The sequence below is a fragment of the Solenopsis invicta genome, chromosome 14, assembly GCF_016802725.1.
Source record: "Solenopsis invicta isolate M01_SB chromosome 14, UNIL_Sinv_3.0, whole genome shotgun sequence".
NCBI lineage: Eukaryota > Metazoa > Arthropoda > Insecta > Hymenoptera > Formicidae > Solenopsis > Solenopsis invicta.
In genome coordinates, this window is record NC_052677.1 from 2,800,634 (window position 1) to 2,821,788 (window position 21,155).

At 43.5% G+C, this 21,155-nt stretch overlaps 1 protein-coding gene and 1 long non-coding RNA gene across 5 annotated transcripts in view; both read left to right on the top strand.

Annotated features, from left to right (window-relative positions):
- The window catches only part of LOC105193022 (snRNA-activating protein complex subunit 3), a 144,711-nt gene that overhangs the window by 45,049 nt on the left and 78,507 nt on the right, over positions 1 to 21,155 (top strand). For 3 of the 4 annotated variants that reach the window (XM_039457540.1, XM_026140055.2, XM_011157339.3), the window contains exon 5: positions 5,683 to 5,921. In XM_039457540.1, coding sequence (XP_039313474.1) covers positions 5,683 to 5,921 — 239 coding nt within the window. Of the gene's footprint in view, positions 1 to 5,682; positions 5,922 to 19,119; positions 19,496 to 21,155 lie in introns of those variants that run through there. The other variant, XM_039457541.1, reaches the window with a different exon arrangement.
- LOC120359565 lies at positions 8,633 to 9,604 on the top strand. The gene is made up of 2 exons (XR_005576343.1): positions 8,633 to 8,955; positions 9,031 to 9,604. It is a non-coding gene; the product is annotated as an uncharacterized LOC120359565 (long non-coding RNA).

Consider the following 21,155-nt stretch of genomic DNA (forward strand, 5'->3'; position numbering starts at 1 on the left):
AACGAATTTCGCTGACACACGTGTCATACCCAAAACATCCGTTAAAATTGATTGGCATGAGCCAAACGATATGTTAAGATCATCAGCTATTTCTCTAATCGTGATTCGACGATTTTTCAACACAATTTCTTTCACTTCCTGAACATTTTCATCGGTTTTTGACATGCTGGGGCGTCCAGAGCGAGGTTCATCGTTAACATTTTCTCGGCCCTCTTGGAATAACTTATACCATTTATAAACATTTTTTTTTGCTCAAAGTTGACTCACCGTACGCCACTGTCAACATTTCAAGAGTTTTTGAACACTTACAAGGGCACCACACACAACCCGGGTCACCGATTTTGATGAAACTTTACAGTTATGTAGTATTAGTATAGAAGTACTAAATGCTAAACGGAGACGATGCACTACTCAACCGTTGACGTGAAATCGTTGTTTGAATTTCACCATATAGCTTTAATACCGTAACATTGAAGGAGTTTGGCAAGTAGCAGCGTAGTGTGGCGGACAGCGCGAGCGCCTATAGTTTTGCAGGTCGCGGCCGTCGCGGGTTCGAGTCCACAAGTTTTTTTTTTTCTTTTACCCAGTACTCTTATTGTTACAATATATATATATATATATATATATATATATAATAAAATATATAATAAATAATACACAGATATAGATATAATAATACGCAAAAAATCTTCTCTGCATTCGAACTTTTGTTAGTTTACTTTATATACATTTATATATATATATATATATATATATATATATATATATATATATATATATACACACACATAGATTTATATGGATGGCGAGATATTTATATGATATATTTGATTGTGAGAGTTAATATGCATATTTATTTATGTGTAAGTACAAAAACAATTACAAATGAATTTATTCGTCGTCTTGCTCTGTAATTTTGCACACTTTCGGGTGATAATAATCATAAAAACAAGTAAAACATAAAACTGATTTACACCACGAACATTTTATAAATCCAATTTTTTCGCAAGCACATTTTTTTTTCAATAATGCATAAAAGACATAAAAGACATAAAAGACATTCTTAAAACTAGCTGTGAATTTTATCACTTGTTTTTGTAATTATTATGACCCGAAAGTGTGCAAAATTGCAGAGCAAGACGACGAATAAATTCATTTGTAATTGTTTTTGTACTTACACATAAATAAATATGCATATTAACTCTCACAATCAAATATATCATATAAATATCTCGCCATCTATATAAATCTATGTGTGTATATATATATATATATATATATATATATATATATATATATATATATATTATAAATGTATATAAAGTAAACTAACAAAAGTTCGAATGCAGAGAAGATTTTTTGCGTATTATTATATCTATATCTGTGTATTATTTATTATATATTTTATTATATATATATATTGTAACAATAAGAGTACTGGGTAAAAGAAAAAAAAAAAACTTGTGGACTCGAACCCGCGACGGCTGCGACCTGCAAAACTATAGGCGCTCGCGCTGTCCGCCACACCACGCTGCTACTTGCCAAACTCCTTCAATGTTACGGTATTAAAGCTATATGGTGAAATTCAAACAACGATTTCACGTCAACGGTTGAGTAGTGCATCGTCTCCGTTTAGCATTTAGTACTTCTATACTAATACTACATAACTGTAAAGTTTCATCAAAATCGGTGACCCGGGTTGTGTGTGGTGCCCTTGTTAATACCATTTTTTACACAAAAATTAATACAAACTCTCTGCTCCATTATTTTCAACAGCAAAAAATCGCCGAGCACGCAAACACGAGTCTAACCTTTATGCCTCTCACATAAAAACAACACATGCTATATAGTCAAAACTGTGAACATATGATCGTGACGAGTGTACCAACACAAAAAAAAAAATTTTGAAATTAGAGTGTACAGAGCGCGCGAAATTCAAAAAGTCACCTTACTTTTTGATCACACCTCGTATAGATTAAATAAAAGGAATTTATACTATATTATTTAAATTAACAATTACAATGTGAGATATAATTAGTTTGGACTTATAACGGATAATACAATAATACTATTTCCTTATAATAGTTACAATTTACAATTTTTCCTTAAAAATATACATGTATGGGTGTATGTATGTGTGGCTATGTTGGGACTTCATTTAACACGGCAGTATTGGGCCGAAAGTGGTTTAGAAATATTAATTTGGGGATCAAATAGTATTTCAGATATATATGGGGAAGAATACACGGGGACATGTGCATCGGGGAGAGACCGAGAGAGAAAGGCACGGACCGCTTCAAGGTCGAATTCTTCGGGCCCAATCGAGAACGCGCCAGGAGGGAGTGGGACAGAGGACGTCGAAAGTACTGATAGAATTGACTCTAATGATTGAAGAGGGCCAGGGGCAAAATAACAACGCGGGGGAGTGGAGGTAGCTCCTCTACGAATTCTATGCTAAGCGCAGGGCTAGGGGAACGATTCTCGTCCTCGAGATCATGCGATCCGAGAATCGGAGCGGTTAAGCAAGGTTCCTCCTCCTCTTCGTGGGCCCCTACGTTAGGAGAATCCGCAGGAGGTTGCTCTTTCTCCAAATCATGAATTTCAGGGATCGGAGATCCCGGAGAAGAGAGTGAAACGAGAGAGTCCGGGAAGATTCTATAGGTTATTTGAGAATCGGGGGAATCGGCGCGAGGAGAATTATCTACGGGGGAATCGGCGCGAGGAAAATTATCTACGGGGGAATCGGGGGGGAAATACGAACGGAGGAAGTCGCTCTTCTTCTGGTGCGACCGGGGAATACGAGACAGGGAAGCAAATTTGATTAACTTGGGCGGCGATCCTGTGTATTTCTTCCTCAATAGCTTTGAGGTGGCGAGTTCGGCGCTTGCAGCGATTCCGGCGGCGCTTCGCGGCTGCTCGGGACCGATTTTTGTGAACTTTGGGGACTTTATTCACTAAAATAAAAAAAACTCCGTTTCTCTCCGTTTGGCGAAAGGTTAAAATTTAGACACTCTCTCAGGTTAACTCGAACAGGGTTCGAGTGAAACCGAGGAAATAGATCGGAAGTTTAAAAAGTTCGACAGAATCTAAGGGGAGAGCAAAAATTCTTTCGAGTGAATCCCAAGAAAGAAAAGAAGTTCTTTCGGATTAACTCTTCCAAGAAAGAGAAGAAATAGAAATAAAGAGATTCTTTCGGATTAACTCTTACGAGTGAATCCCAAAAAGGAAAAGAATTAAGAATTAAGAGATTCTTTCGGATTAACTCTTGCGAGTGAATCCCAAGAAAGAAAAGAATTAAAAATAAAGAGATTTTTTCGGATTAACTCTTACGAGTGAATCCCAAAAAAGAAAAGAATCAAAAAATAAAGAGATTGAGAGAGAGAGAGAGAGAGAATTGGAAGGAAAAAGTAATAAACTTAATAAATATATTATGTTTATATTAAAGTCTTTCGCACTAGAGAGAGAAAGGGTGCTCGAAAAACCAGAGCGAAACAAAACGGTTGATTCAGAATTTACTGCTTGCAGATTGTAGTGTGAGTGTTGATGTAGGTGAATGTAACTCTCTCGGAGCCGCAGGCCTTCAAACTGGGCCGCACTCGGCGGGAGATGGTAGGTCCGGTCGGAGGTGTTCCGGGTGCGATGCACAATGGTCTGCAGATCCCAACCAGGGACGTTTCAACTGACACTTTTTCCTCTCGACCGAGACTTGCGCCGCGTACGAGTTTAAAGACCGTGATCCGAGAGTCACAGAACTTGGACACACAAGATGTCACGGAACTGTGATTCGGATGGACCAAAGATCAAGACTAGATTACTCGCTCCGCTAGAAGACGCACCTATTTATACTATTTTTCATCTATGATTCCCTTTGTCCCATCGAGGGCCGTGTGCACCACTTTATTCATTAATACACCCACGTGCAATATTTGTTTTTACGACTTTTTTATATTTCTCGGTAATTGTTATCCGAGAGAGCGGCAGGTTTGACAATTGAACTCCCGTGAGCATTAAATGTCAAAATTCTTTAATTTATTACTATGCGGGTGTCGGACATTCAGAACTCAAAGGGGTGCACACGTGCGTCTTCCAGCTCCCTGATTTTACTATCTTTGGTGTTTCCGGCGTCGAGCAACGGTGTCATCTCAGATCTCCATAATTGGTGAATTTATAACTACCTAATTCGTGACATCTAATTATCGCCATGAGAGTCACCGTATTCTTGGAATCGGGGTGAGATCACCACCGCTCGGCCCCGTTAATTAGAATATCCGCTGGTTGCGAATGAAGGAATCGTTACTCTGCAGGACGTAACAATAGTATTGAAAGAAAAATACTGTAAGCGACTTGAAAAGTTTGACATATACGTGATATCGCCAATTTTACTCCCTCCTAACTTTGAAACGTTCTAGACTCAACCTGAAATTTTTCTGGGATTAATGTCTCATCATAAGGTATCATTTAAAACTAAATGCGATGCATAAATCAAGGTACGAACAAAGAGCTAAAAAAGCTTTGATTTTGGGGTCACTCTTTTCAATCATGTTAATACTTATTATTGTACAACTCAAGAAGACTTAGTATAATCGAAACGTTTTGTAAATATAATTTCTTAAAAATTTTTTTTTAATTAATACGACTCATTAATTACTCATAACGGATCGCTACTCTTCCTTTATATTGCAAACAACGAGGGCACATTTTTTTTTTTTTACTTAAAAATGCTTAGGATATAGTTATCATTTCTGTAAGTCAAGCATTCCTTTTATTTTATTTTATTCTTGACCGTTTTCTACCTATTTATTTATATCTATACAGTGTTCTATTTATTTATTTATATTTATATAGTAGAGTCTCCTTCACTTTACTCTATTGGGCGATAAGAGCGGAATGCCAAAATTATAAAATACCTTCACCACAGCATGAGTCTACTTGCGCAAGCAAAGTACATGGTGATTGGTAAATGCGTGCTGTGGTGAGGGTATTCTATAAAAGAAAGGGGTACGATATTAGTGTTTGTGAAAATATGTGTGAAGGAATGCAAAGATTATAGAGGGCTAAAATTAAGGAGGTTCTACTATAGACGATTTTTATTGGTTTTATTTTTTTAACGTACTGTCTTAATGGAATTTTCATTTTTGATTGAGGGATGATGTTATAGAAAATTTTTATCTTTTGGATTGTTTTGACGATTTTTGAAAACATAATGATTTCCGGATTAAAGCTGAATGTTGTTACATGTGCTCTTGCGTGTTAGAATGTAAATGTTTATGATTCAAAATTGTTATCAATTATGCAGGTTAAAATAGTTTTTGTATTGCCAGAATAATTCATGTTAAATTGAAGAAAACTAATTATAAGTATAGTCAAAATATCTTGTGAAATTTTTTTTTAGGAGTATAAATCCTTAATATTTATATAATCTACAAGACCAATTAATTTGCTCGTAAATTGGCTTTTCTTTTCTTTATATTTTCTTTTTTTACTTAATATAATTACAATTTTAAGTAAAAAATTATATAAAAATTTGTATGAAAATTATTTAAAAATTATTGATATTAATTAATTTGTGAAATTTATTATTTTAAAGTCTTGTTATTTTGATATTTTTCTTAAACAGTCATTTATTAATGATTGTCCAGCGACTGGTCATAATAATTAATTGCATTCTGTTTTCTATTATAGGATATCTACAAATCGGGATTCTTTTATATTGAAGATACATTTTATAATGATACCAGCTTGCCGACTAATATTGATTATAGTAAAATCATATTGGAATGGGCATCAACTCGTGATATAGGCCCGTTTAAAGTCGCCACAATGGATTCTAAAATAAATTCTCTTAGTACAAAGTTCGGGTTTCCATGGGTGTATCAACATCAGGGTTGCTGCGAACATTTGATTGTCTTTACTGATGCTAGGTATGTAATTCTTATTAGCTAATTCTATAGAAAACTCTAATAAAAGAATTTTTGTATCTTATATTTTAAAGACTGTTTAATGTTGGTGATACGCGAGTTGAATTGCCGAAATTTACTCCGAATAGAGCGCGAGCGAGAACTGTGTGAGCGATTAATTTTATTGGCGCTCGGATTAGATACAGCCCTGAGCGCGCGATTACGAGAGTGAGTCTGACGCGAGAGCGCGAGCGTCGACGGTAACGTAACTTTTGGTATAATGAGAGAAATGGGAGGCGGGAGATGAAAAGAAGGCGAACAGAGTGATCACTCAATGTAATTAAAGGTTCAAAGTTATTCGTCTTTAATCACTAAATTGTTTATAATGTTTCTGTCTCGTTGATTAATAAGAGCGTCCGCGCAATTTTATTCAATAAGCGCGATTCGACAAATAACGCATACTCGCGCGCCTCATAACTCCCGACACTTCCCGATTGTTTATTGCTCGGTTAGGGATACTATGGGATTTACTCGCGTCGCTTTTCGAATCTGAATCTGCGGATCTCTCGCAAAGAGAGCGAACCTCCCTGCTCTGGTTTAAGCGAAGGAAAGCCGGAAGAAGCAAATTCGGTGGGAAAATGTCTCATTGGCTCGGATGGACTAATTACTATATCGTCATCGACGATTTAAAACGGCAATCGGACCGGACCGGTAAACTCACTATAAAAGAGGCTCGGTTTCTCTCGCTTCGTTCGTTCAGAGAAATTCAGAGATGAGAAAAAAAATTTTCTTTTAAAAAACAAGCGCGAGTCGCGACCACGCCTCTTAATTTGCTTGGTCCGACCTTTCTTTGCGTGTACGGACGACCACGACAAAAACTTATTTGCTTCGCATACAAAATATTATTATCGTTACCGTCGAAATTTTTTATATTCTTACTTTTGAATAATTAACGAGACAGAGTATTCTCGACGAGATACGGCGTGTAGAACGGATGTTCTTATGAATACAATGATATGATTTGCACGAGTTTCATAATTTTGAATTTGATACCCTTTGAAATTAATAAAATAAGAAAAACCAAAGTAAAGTAACTTATAATTAATCTGACTTGAACTATACATATTTTGATTTGAAACATCGTATAATTATTTGAACTTGAAACATCGTATAATTATTTAAACTTGAAACAAAGACCATCTTTAAACTTTTTAAAATTTTTGTAAGTTTTTTGCTTTAAAAATTGTAGAATTGTAGAATAATTTAAGAATTTTTCTAAATAATTGTAAAATTATATAAAAATTGTAAAAAATTCTCAAATTTATATAGAAATTTTACAAAATTGTACGAAAAATTTTAAGAAAAATTTTCTAGAAATGTTTACAAGGGGAGGACCAGGTGACTCGCCCTGCAATTTTGATCCCAATGTTTTTACTTATTCTGGAGACGAAAAAAAAGTTTACGTCTCCTGGCGTTTGATCGAATAGGCGTTAGTTTCGGAGAAATAAATTTGTGAAAATTGGCCATATTCGAAACGCACCGTAGGGCGCCATATGAGCCTTTCTGCTAACTGTTCTTCCAAACAGTACAGTTGGCTTCGTGAGTTAGGTGTTTACTTTAGGTGCTTCATAATCGTACGATCCGTGTTCGCTCTTGGGGGTGAGCAATAATTTTTCTTTTTTTTAATGAATGTTTTTATTTATTTTTATGATATTGACACAGTATGCAAATTTTTGAAATAGAAAATTTAATTTAATATTATTAATTTAAATTTAATTTAAAGGGAATTTTAATTTAAGTATTAATATTTGAAATAATAAATAAGTAATAATAATAATATATAAGTTATTTGTAATGGATTACTTATAAAGGCAACGTATCTAAATTTTTAAATTGTTTAAATTTAAAATTTAATTGGAAGTAATATTAACAATATTTTAAATTTAAAATTTTTTAAATAATTAATCGTAGAAGAAGAAGAACAAACATCTGAATGTGAATGTGAATATTTTTATTACAAAATTCAATTATTCAAGTATTGCGGATTTATTATAAAATTAAATTATTTTGATGCGGAACAATTACTTGGATGATAAACATTATGAAAACATTTAAAGTACATAAAGTTTCTACAGTTTGCACAATGAATAAATGAAAGACTATCACATATAGCTAACCGAGAGGGTTTCCGGATGGATGCCACGTGTGTGTTGGGCACTTTGCCGACGTTTCGCAAACATTGCAGCTTGCATCATCAGGGCTGAAAGCTCCGACACTGAGCTTCCTTTGGTTGTGGAGGTTCTTATATATCCCCGTTGCGCCCGGTGGGGGCGAGAGGGGGGAGGGTTGATTGGCTGTCCAAATCAACCCTTCCCCCCACTGGGCGCAACGGGAATATATAAGGACCTCCACAACCGAAGGGAGCTCAGTATCGGAGCTCTCAACCCTGATGATGCAAGCTGCAATATTTGCAAAACGTCGGCAAAGTGCTCAACACACACGTGGCATCCATTCGGAAACCCTCTCCATTAACAATATCAACGGCCACGAAAGCCTCAAGACTGGATTATCACATATACATTTATTTTTCCATTACAAATAACTTAGACATTATTATTACTTATTTATTATTTCAAATTATTACTTGAATTAAAATTCTCTACAAATTAAATTTTAATTAATGATATTAAATTAAATTTTCTATTTCAAAAATTTACATACTATATCAGTATCATCAAAATAAATAAACATAAATAAAAACCACTCCTTCAATTAGAAGGAAATAAAAATTCTTGACACCGAAGAAAATTACCAAAAAAGATTAATTTCGGAAATGATACACATAAAACAACAAACAAACGGACTAAACTCACAGAATGATACAGAACTTCTTCATGATTCTTATTTGTGTTTACTTGACTCGTTTAAAAACAACACAGATATACGTTATTGACTTCTGCTTCAACGGTTCTGCCTCACTTGTGCTCTGTCTGTCTCGGCAACAAGATCGTCGACAATGGCGAACGTTTATATAATTACTGTTCGAACATCTGTTCAAGTAAGCGTTTTAATTCATCTACGGCAAAAAATTTGTACAATCATATAAAACAATAACTCCATCGTTAATACACAGAGAATAAATGTGGCGAATACTACGTTTGTATAATAAACTTACATATGAAGCCGCGACTGATTTCACGAGTTTCATCATGTGAGGAAAAAATTGTGCTGCTTGGAGGACTCTCTTCATTCCACTAAAGAAGGAACGGATTAACACACTTACGCGCGCGCGCGCACGCGCGCGCGCACACACACACACACACACACACACACCCGCAGGCGCACACACACGTACACACGCGCGCGCGCGCATAAAATGATTGTGAAAATTATAATGGATTTTCGACTTTCTACATGGAACGAGGTCCATCTTATTGTTAGTACTGCTCTACATAGGTTTATTTTGACTACACACAAAATACTTCTGTTTACATTAACATACAAAATGGTATTCCTTTTTTTGATACACGTAAACAGCATTACTCGATTATATTATTTAACCGAATTTATTTTTGAATAGCAATATAATTATACTGATCGTATTAACAAGTTGTTTTATATTATGCATAATTTTTTTCCATTAAATAATGTTAATAATGAATAAATATATCATAAACGTTTATTTAATAAATATATTTTCTTATATATAAATGTAATTCAAAGTCCAATTGTTTTTGTGTTAAATCATCGCTTTGCGTGAAAAGCAAATGCTTAAGCGGAACTGGCGGAAGAGAGTCGGTGCATCTTTATGATCATATGCGTAAAGTCACAGAGCAAAATTTGGGTTGGGTTGGGTTAAGAATGTCTGAAAGGGGAGCAAGAGAGGGGTGGAGACCCTTCCCCTGCCCTTCCTTTCCTTCCTGGAGCAGGATCTTGAACAGTAGTAGTACTACCAATAAAATGATATTATTTATTCCTTAACATTTGATGCAATTAAAATGATTAATAATAGTTTTTTATTTTAAATGATTAAAACAAAGAAATTCTTCTAAACATCAAAACTACATGTCATAACTAACAAGGAAAATTGAATAGGTATAGGGAAATGCGCTCCGCCCGATTAGTTTTCTTCTTCCACCGCACTAATTAATCATCGAATAAATTCATATTTTTATATTTATTTGATATTTATATCATAATATAAGACACTAAAAATAACACAAAATATTGTAACATAGTATTGAAAGAAAAATACTGTAAGCGATTTGAAAAGTTAGATATATACATGATATCGCCACTTTTACCTCCTAACTCTAAAACCCGTTCTCAACTTATAATTTTTCTGGGATTAATGTTTTATTATAAGGTATTATTTAAAACAAAATTCGATACAAAATTTGAGATGCGAAAAATGGGCTAAGTTTGCGGTCACTTTTTCTTTCTCTTAGACTTTAATTCTTGGCTACCTTTTCCTCTCCTTTTCCCAGTTAAGCGTCCGCTTGTGATGTTTTGTTCTGTCCGACAGAATCTGGGAAATAAAAAGCCTCCAAGGAGTACTTGACAATAATTAGTATCAAATAACTTTATTAACTTAACCATGCATAAGCTTATTTTATATTACCAATAAATCTTATTCATTTATATTTTAAACAAACTATCTATTTCGGAGACAAATTTCTTGAGCGCTTTAACAATTTTGCTTTTTTTATCCTTTAGGATATTGAACACATTGTAACGACCCGCCTTTTTCCGCGCACGGGGCGGTGCGTGAGTGCGGACGGACCAGGACGCGGAGGGAGGTCGCCAAGAGAACTAGACTTGGTTGCTTTAGGTGTTGAATATAATAGTACGTTTATTTCGCGTTGGTTATATACAAGGGGAGTGGCTTGGCCACGACGCGCGGACGGACGGATGGCGGTGACGCTCGGACGGACGCAACAAAACTTAAAGACTATGCGCGGACAGACGGACGAGAAACGGAACGCGCGGACGGAACGAACGGTATTTACAATGGTTGTTTTGCCGCGGTATCTGAATCGCGCTATTGTCGCGGCTGAGTTCGCGGAATTCCGGCCTCGAGTTTTCCGAGAACTCGAAGCCGGTGTTGACGCGCGCAGACCGTGGCCTTGCTGAAGGCCGTGGCCACGGCCGTAAGCGACGCGCGCTCGGTGCGAATGTACGCGGATCGGGGATTCCCGTCGCGAGCGGTTAATACCGCGATGTTCGGCGGTGGTGATCGACTCACGCCAAGAGCCCTTGGTAGAGGCGCGGAACTCCACACCCCAGGTCGTGAGTCGATACCGTAGTGAGGACAGCGGATCGGGAATTGCCGACCAGGATCTCCTGGTGGAGCCCAAGATGTACTTGAGCCCGTTTCTATCGGCGGTATCGGGAGTAGCGGAAGGCTCTTGCCAAGACTGCTTGGCGGAAGCTAAGGCTCTTAACTCCCAAGTGAGCGCTAGGATGGGCTTCTTCTGGATCGGAGAGTGGACGGAGAAGAAGACCGCTCGACTCTCGGAGCGGCGGCGCTTATATACCCGAATCTCGAGAGCAGGGACGGTGCGGGGGTACGGAACGGTACGGAGTCGGTGGGGGTCTCCCCGCTGCTCGAGATCGGTCCGGCGGTCGCCACTCCGGTCGAGCGCGTGCGCGCGGAGATCTGTCACGCAGATCTCACGTGCGGATGCGTCAACGCGCGCTACGCCGGTGTCGGAGTATATTTTCGGCGCTATGCGCCAGGTTTCTGCTGTCCGGCGGTTGTTCGGCCGGACAGCCCGGAACGATGGACGGTCCGAGGGGGAGCGGAAAGGCGGTTTGTTACACCACCCCCCCCTTCGAGTAGGCCTGAATTCAGAGGCCTAATTCATCTTATTTTTCCGGTCGTGCGTAGGACTTCTCTTTGCACGACCGGAGCCGGCCGTTACGGTCGAACCGTAGATGCCAGCGGCGGTTGCCACGTCGCGGCTTGTACTCGCGGCTTGTGTGTACCGCGAAGTGGGGGACCTCAACTACGATCCCCGGTTCCACTTCTACGGCGACCGGTGGCGGTGGCGTGGGTCCGGTGGCGCGCAGCGGTGCCGGTGTCGGTGGCGGTGGCGGCTGCGGCTCCGGGGCGGCTCGTGGCGGCGGACGGGGTGGCTCCAGCATGAGCCAGGCCCGTTTCTCCTGAGTACGTCGGTCGGAGGGCTGTACCAGGCGGCCTCGGCGTACCCCGACGGTGGCAACGGGTCGTCGGTGGCTGGTGGTAGCCACGAGGGTGTCCCCCTGTGCCGGTGGCGGTTCTGGTCTTGGCGGTCGCTCCATTCCGGGCCGTGCCGGGTCGTACGGCTCCGGAGCTTCGCCTAGCAGCTCGGCGATCTCGGCGAGGATACCGTCGTGCTCCATATCTCTTCTGAGAATGAGCCGATCGGTTCCTGGTATCCGCGCGCGAATTCCTGCTACCGGTGCGCGCGCTTGTCGTTGGAATTTGCCCACGTGCCGTGGCCGTGCTCTCGTGTTGCTTTTGCCGGAGCGTCGCTCGGCTCGACGGCCGAGTCACGAGCGCGCCGCATGCCGCGTTGTCGTCGTCGTCGTCGGTGTCCGATTCGGTTTCTTCGGTCGGAGCGGGGGCCGGCTTGAGGATCCTGGACATGGATGTGCCGGTACCACTTGCCCCCCGCGCTTCGGAGGTCGTAGATTACCGGCGAGATGATGCGGCGTACCTCCAGTGGCCCAATATATTTCGGCGCGAGTTTTGCGTTGAACGCATCCGCACGACGGGAGAGGGGGTGGTCTCGCTTCCAAACCCAGTCTCCCCGCTTCGGTCGCCATTCTCGCCGACGCAGATTATAATACTGTTGCTGCCGTTGGAACGCGCGTGCCAGCTTGATGCGGACGAGCTCGTACGTCTCGCGTAGCCGGCGTTGCAACGCGTGCGGTCGTTGCGGAGTGTCGGCTGGCGTGCGTTCCTCCGGTCGTCGCAACTCGCGGCCATGGTTCAAGAACGCCGGCGTATGCCCCGTTGCGTCGTGAGTCGCGGTGTTGTACGCGAACTGCAATTCGGCGAGGCGTTCGTCCCACTTGCGGTGGTCGCGGTTTAGGTATTGACGGATCATCGTTTTGACGGTTCGGTTTGTGCGCTCGACCGGATTGCAGTGCGGGGCGTACGCCGGCGCGAGACGGTGGCGGATTCGAAGCGCACGCAGCAAGTCGGTCAAGGTCGCGGAGCGGAGCTGGGTCCCGTTATCTGACCAAATCTCCTCTGGGCAGCCGTGCCACAGGATGACGGCTTCGGTCAGCGCGGTAGTGACGTTCGCGGCGGTAGCGCGTCGAAGCGCTCGCATTTCCAGCCACTTCGTGAACCGGTCCTGCATTGTCAACAGCCATGTATGCCCCTTGCTCGATCGCGGAAGCGGCCCTACCAGGTCGATCGTCACGTGTTGCCATGGCTGTGACACGTCGGTCGGGTGGAGCAATCCGGCCGGTCGCCGTTGCTCCGGTTTATGCGCTAGGCAGGTTCGGCACTGCCGTACGTAGCGCGAGATATCGCGGAACATGCCCGGCCAGTAGAAGTGGCGGGCAATGCGAGCGATCGTTTTCGCGGTGCCGAGATGTCCGGCGGTCGGTGCGTCGTGGTACCGCCGGAGGAGCTCGGTTCGGTTTTCGCGCGGCACGCACTCCTTCCACTGCGCGTCGTTCGGCGCGTCCGTGAAGTCCAGTGTGTGGAGCACGTGCCGGTAGAGGCGACCGTCCGCTATGCGGAAGTCGGGGGCGGCGTCGGGTGTGGTGGAGGCGATGTCCCACCACTTTCGGTACCACGCGCAAGCCGTGTTCACGGCGGCGTTAACGGCCGTTCGCCGTGAGAGCGCGTCCGCAACCTTATTCAGCGACCCTTTCCGGTATTGCACCTCGAAGTCGAATTGTCGCAGTTCGAAGGCCCATCGGCCTAAACGTCCGGTCGGTGAGTCCAGCTTTTGCAGCCACCGGAGCGACTGATGGTCGGTGACTACCTTGAAGCGGTAACCCTCAAGGTAGTCTCGCATTCGGCGGATCCCCCAGAGTACGGCGAGGCATTCAAGCTCGGTCGCGCTATAGTTGCGCTCTGCGTTGTTGAGCGTTCGGCTCGCGTACGCGATGACGCGCTCGCCCTCAGGAAAGTACTGGGTGAGCACGGCACCCAGTCCGGTCGTGCTCGCGTCCGTTTGCAGCACGAACTGTCGCTCGAAATCCGGGCAGGCTAGCACGGGTGCGGACGTGAGGGTCGTTTTTAAGGCCTCGAAGGCCGTCTGCTCGTGGTCCCCCCATGACCAACGGGCATTTTTACGTGTGAGCGCGGTGAGCGGGGCGGCGACGGTCGCGAAGTCTCGAATAAAACGGCGGTACCAGGACGCGAGGCCGAGGAACTGCTGTATCTGCCGCACGCTCTGCGGCACGGGCCAGTTCGCGATAGCCTCCGTCTTCTCCGGATCGGTCCGGATTCCGTCGCGGTCGACCACGTGGCCGAGATACTTCAGCCGCTCCGTGCAAAAACGGCATTTCTCGGTGTTCGGTCGAAGTCGCGCTTCGCGTAGCCGGCGGAAAACCTCTCGCAGCGTGGCGAGGTGCTCGTCGAACGTTCGGGTGACGACAATGATATCGTCCAAGTAGACGAAAACCCGCGGTTCTAGTTCGGGTCCGAGGACATCGTCGAGCAGACGCTGGAAGGTAGCCGGCGCGGAGTGAAGCCCAAACGGCATCACTTTAAATTGCATCAACCCCCGACCCGGCACGGTAAAAGCGGTAACGGGTCGGCTTGCCGGGGCCAGGGGTATCTGCCAATAGCCGCTCATTAAGTCGATCGTCGAGAGGTAACGCGCGCCTCTCAATTTGTCGAGCGTGGCGGGTATCTGCGGTAACGGATAGGCGTCGCGTTCCGTCACCTCGTTTACGCGGCGGAAATCTATACAGAACCGCGGTTTTCCGTCTTTCTTGCGCACGATGACGATCGGCGAGCTCCATGCGCTGCGAGACGGCTCGATAACTCCGGCGCGTATCATCTCGTCGACCTTGTGGTCGATGATCGCCTGCATTGCCGGATTTCGGGGACGGTAGCGCTGCTTAATCGGCGGATGGTTTTTAACGCGGATAACGTGTTCCGCGAGGTCGGTCGGCCCACGTACCCGGTCGAACTTTGGCAGTTCCTCGGCGAGGAAAGCCTGCAAGCGTGCGTCTTCCGCGGGTTCGGTGCTGGCGACGGTTGTCGGACGGACGGCGTCTCGCGGCGGGCGGTCTTCCTCCCGGTGCAGTGGCGGCGGAGGAATCGTGATCCGGGCTCGTGCCATGACATCGACGCCGATCAACATGTCGACGTCGAGTCCGGGTAGCACGCGGAATTCGTGGCGGAACGAGCGTGCCGGGAATACAACCGGCAGCACGAGGCAAGTCTCGACCGGCGTGCTGGAGCCGTCCGCGAGGTAGATCCGGCCTGTGACGGGTAGTGTCGTGTACCCCTTCCCGTGGAGGCGTTCGGCGGCGTCGGTGCTCACAAACGAGCCTTCGGAGCCCGAGTCGAGTAAGGCTGTGAGCGTGGTGTCCCCGACGGGGACGTCGACGTGCGGTCGCGGATTGTACCTTATTCGGAGGACCGGGGAGCGATCTGGGTGCCCCCGGCCCTGGCGGCGTTTCCCGGCGGCGGATGGCAATCGCGGGTATAGACGTCGTCTTTCCCGCACTGGGAACAAAACTTGCGGGCCGCGCGGCGGCATTCGAACCGCGTGTGACCGCGCTGCTTACACCGCCAGCAGCACGTGTCCTTGTCGTAGGCGGTGGCAGCCGAATTCGCGGGCGGCTTCGACGCGGGTTGCCGTTCACGGCATTGCGAGCTAATGTGCTCGAATTCTTCGGCTCGCCGTAGCAACTCGGTGGCCCGGTGAACGTCGTCGCGGCGGACGTATAGCTTATACCGGGGGTGCATATTGTCGTAGAGGAGGTCGAGCTGATCCTCCTCTCCGAAACCCCCGGCGCGACGCATCATTGTGAGTACGTCGGTTGCGTATTTGCGGTAGGGCTCCTCCGGAGCCTGCGTTCGGGCGTGAATGTCCCGCCGGAGTTGAGCAAAGTAACGGCGCGGCAGGTAGTACTCTCGGAATTCTCCGAGGAACTCCTGCCACATCCCCCACGCGGTGCGGTTGTTGCGATACCAGAGGAGTGCGTCTCCCCGTAGCATCTCTGGCAGTCCGCGGAGGAGCAACGCGTCGTCGTAGCCGTATTCGGCTCGTAGCTCGTCGACGCGTTCCAAGAAGGACACCGGGTCCTTCCCGTCGAAGTGACATCCCCATTTACGGATCTGGTTCATCACTTTCGCTGGGGAGTCTTTTTCGGTCGATGCGGTCGGTTCCGGTACGGTGACGTTAATCGCGGGCGGATCGGCCATGACTCCGGCCGGCGCGTGTTCGGGGTGCAATACTAGAAACTCGCTGAGTCGGCGGCGAAGCTCGTTGACGTTTCCGTCAGTGGCGAGATCGGCGTGATGTAGTTGTCGGAGCAGTTCGGCGCGGTGGATATGATATATCCAGCTCCGCGGCATCGGATCGGTCTAGTTCTCCGCGGTCGGAAACGGAAACGGTCCATGTTCGGGCGCCATGTAACGACCCGTCTTTTTCCGCGCACGGGGCGGTGCGTGAGTGCGGACGGACCAGGACGCGGAGGGAGGTCGCCAAAAGAACTAGACTTGGTTGCTTTAGGTGTTGAATATAATAGTACGTTTATTTCGCGTTGGTTATATACAAGGGGAGTGGCTTGGCCACGACGCGCGGACGGACGGATGGCGGTGACGCTCGGACGGACGCAACAAAACTTAAAGACTACGCGCGGACGGACGGACGAGAAAACGGAACGCGCGGACGGAACGAACGGTATTTACAATGGTTGTTTTGCCGCGGTATCTGAATCGCGCTATTGTCGCGGCTGAGTTCGCGGAATTCCGGCCTCGAGTTTTCCGAGAACTCGAAGCCGGTGTTGACGCGCGCAGACCGTGGCCTTGCTGAAGGCCGTGGCCACGGCCGTAAGCGACGCGCGCTCGGTGCGAATGTACGCGGATCGGGGATTCCCGTCGCGAGCGGTTAATACCGCGATGTTCGGCGGTGGTGATCGACTCACGCCAAGAGCCCTTGGTAGAGGCGCGGAACTCCACACCCCAGGTCGTGAGTCGATACCGTAGTGAGGACAGCGGATCGGGAATTGCCGACCAGGATCTCCTGGTGGAGCCCAAGATGTACTTGAGCCCGTTTCTATCGGCGGTATCGGGAGTAGCGGAAGGCTCTTGCCAAGACTGCTTGGCGGAAGCTAAGGCTCTTAACTCCCAAGTGAGCGCTAGGATGGGCTTCTTCTGGATCGGAGAGTGGACGGAGAAGAAGACCGCTCGACTCTCGGAGCGGCGGCGCTTATATACCCGAATCTCGAGAGCAGGGACGGTGCGGGGGTACGGAACGGTACGAAGTCGGTGGGGGTCTCCCCGCTGCTCGAGATCGGTCCGGCGGTCGCCATTCCGGTCGAGCGCGTGCGCGCGGAGATCTGTCACGCAGATCTCACGTGCGGATGCGTCAACGCGCGCTACGCCGATGTCGGAGTATATGTTTGGCGCTATGCGCCAGGTTTCTGCTGTCCGGCGGTTGTTCGGCCGGACAGCCCGGAACGATGGACGGTCCGAGGGGGAAGCGGAAAGGCGGTTTGTTACAACATATTCCACTAATAAGGATTCTTGTAATCCTTTTTTTCCTTAGTTTATTTAAAAGTACTTTTCTGTTATTTTCTAGCAATGGATATGATCAGAAGATGTGGTTAACATCCTGGTATTCAAAACCGCAGCTACATTCAGTTGAATCTATCAGCCCCATTCTAAATTTTTTTGCGTTGATAAAGGCGTATCCCCACATGATTCTTAACCCTTAAACACACCGATCCTGTAAAATACGGAAACACATTTTTGGGTCTGGGAGACTTTTTCAACTTTGAGAAGCTATAAAAGCTTGAGAAGTTATAAAAGCAAAACCATTAAGCAAAAATGAGAAATTGGTCCAAAATCCACTTTTCCTTCAAAAAATCATATCTTTGCAACAACAAACGTTTAAGGACTTTCAAATACGGCGTTTTAAAGCTAAAAAATCACACTTTCAAAATAAAATTTGGCAAAGTCATTTCTTTTAAAAAGTATAATTATGTAACATGGAGAATATGAGGTATTTTTGGGCATCTAAAAATCCACTTAAAAAAAAAATCATATTTTTGCAACAAAAAACTTTAAAGAACTTTACAATACGGCGTTTTAAAGCTAAAGATTCATACTTTCAAAAAAAATTATATTATTGTTATTTCTATTAAAAAATGTACTTATGTAACAAGGCGAATATGAGGAATTTTTGATTAAATCGTATCTAAAATTGAAAATTAATGTGTTTCATGATATATTTCGGAAAAACTCTTTTTTCTACAACATTTTATAGTATTCCAATTTTAGACAGAGTATATGCAAGTAACATCCGTGAACCGACCTGTTTGAACGTATTTTGTCCAATATTTTTATGTAAAATACACAAAAAGTTTCACTTACACACTATATGGGTCGCATTGACCCTAACAAAACTTTGTTGCCTTGCCGTTTGAATTCTAGTTGACTAAAAAAGTTGATCAACCATATCAATCGAAAGAGGAGCTTTCAAACTTTTTTTACGTCTTGGTCCGAACCTCCTATCTCATTCCGTCTTCACATAGCAAGCGTTCAAAACTTCATATGGGGTCTCTCAGACCCACTTACGTGTTTAAGGGTTAAGCAAATTCCCTTTAACCATTTTTCTTTAATTTCTAACAAGGTTTTGAGAATGATCTCACTGAAGTTTCTATCATAATATGATCCGGTGTGAATTTATTTTTTTTAAATGATTAGAATCCATAAGCACGTATTCTGTTCTTAAACATTCGGTACACTCCTTGTATGACAAGATCCTTCCTTTGCGAGATTATCAGCCAGTTCATTCCCATGGAGCCCCTCGTGTGCAGAGCACCATTTGAACCTAACGTTCAAGTCTCCATTATGTTTAGCGATTAGATTATAAAGGTTTTTCACAGATGGGTCGAGAAATCTTATATGTGAACTATAGCTGCCTCTCTTGCATGACTCTAATGCAGCCATGGTGCTCTCGGAATCTGTGCAAATGTTAATTGTACTCCATTTTGTATTCAACCGCAGTCTTTATTGCTGATTTTATAGCGGCTATCTCCGCTCCAAAGCAGGATGTGAATCTATTGAGTTTGAATGAGAATTTCAAAGATAATTCGGGAACCACCACTGCACATCACGCTTTCAAATTACTACCCAAATCCTGTGCTTCCACTACTTCAGAAATGCAAGGACTACCGGTTCTCGACCTAGTCGGTGAACACCATCAGTTCGTTCTCGTTTAATGTATTGAAAGAATTTTTGCTTATAAAAATTTCATTAATAAAATTTTTGAAGGCTTGGCGGATGCGCAGGTTTTATAATCAAAACTCAAGTTAGTATCTCTTATGTGAACCGGATATGCGAAAGCTGGATGGACCTTCCTCTTATACAGTTGTGGAAGAAATTCTTTCACCCTTTTTCATCAGTCCATGATAAAATGGATGTTTCTGTTAACAATCTTCTTGCTAGAGGTTAGTGACTGTAATAAATTTAATTTGTTGATTAATTTCATGTTTTTTGTTTGAAATGCTTTCAAAATTAACTTATCGCATGCAATAGATGTAGTTCTTAATGCTGATTTTTGGTTAGATATTTTCCAACTAACTTTGATGAACTTCTGGGAAATTCCATTACTACTTTGTAAGCTGAAACTATGCTATTGTTTATAATTTTTCAATGCGACTGTGATGCACTGCAAAACTACCAGCAGATTTGTGCCCTTATTGTTGCGTTTACAAAATCAAACTCAGCCTGCATGCTTAGTCCCCAAGACTTACCACTTTAAGATGTTTGAGAATACAAAGATTTTATTTTTAATAGAGCTTAAGTGTTTTTTCCATCTCAGTCCGGAATCTAGCGTTACCTCTAGATATTTAACTTTTTTAGTTATATTAATAGTTTCCGTTTTAACTTGTAAAAAGTTGGGTGATACAAGTCACTTTTTCCTACAAGTTTTTTTTTCCTGTTAAAAAAGCAGACTTTTTTCTAAAGATATGCTGAGATTAATCGTTTCCAACCATGTGTTAAGACCATGTGTTAAAAATGTCCTGTAGCGATTTGTAAGATTCTTCTCGATTTTTATTAGCATGGCGATATCGTCCGCGAATTGGAACTGTTCTACAATAATGAGGAATATATATTATATAATTTATTTCTCTTCAAGCTTACATTGCCGAGAAGAGGACTTGGTTTACAATCGTTCTTTAACCACTCATTCATCCACACCCTATACTAATCTTGTGTTCTATGCCCTCCTTATCTATACTCTACCACGCGCTTACTTTTCTTTTCGTTTCCTATCAATAATGAGGAATGTGATTTAAGATATCTGCCACGTACAAATTAAAAAAAATTCAACACAGCTCCGTGGTGGACACCCTTATTAATAATTCTTGAGCCTTTATAGGCTCCGCTCTTAAAGAAGTTGGCTTTCCTGGGACCCAAAAAGTTCCTGAGGAAAAATTTGTATCCTATCGGGATCCTTAGCTCGTTAATCCTATCAAATAGAATTTTGGAGTTAATATTATCGTATGCCGACTTAATGTCTAGAAAAAGACCGCCATTACATTACCAATCATAAAAGCTTTATAAATTTCTATATTAATCACTGGAAGACAGTTATCGCAGGATTTACTTCTGCGAAATCCGAACTGATACCCGGGGATTAAGTCATCCATTTCAATAAATCTTTCAATTCTAGTTTTAACTAATTTTTCAAATATTTTCAAAATACATGATTCTAAAGAGATCGATCTAAAGTCTTTTTTTTTCATTTTAGGAATCAGAATTATTAAATACTCCTTCCAGCTATCCGGATAAGAATCGTCTGAGATTATTTTATTGAAACATTTAGTAAAATTACGATAGCAACCCTAAGTAAATGTCATAGGATTTGATAGCTTAGTAAATCATCGGAGCTTCTATTTAATTTTTCTTCCTTTATATGATTAATTAACTCTTTGGTACTGAATGGTTGATTAAGCAAGTTTGGCAGACCCCCTGCCTCTACTCGAGTCTTTGGGAACATTCATTTCTTCATACATCATAAAAGCGACCATTTCATTAATAAATTTCTCAATAACAAA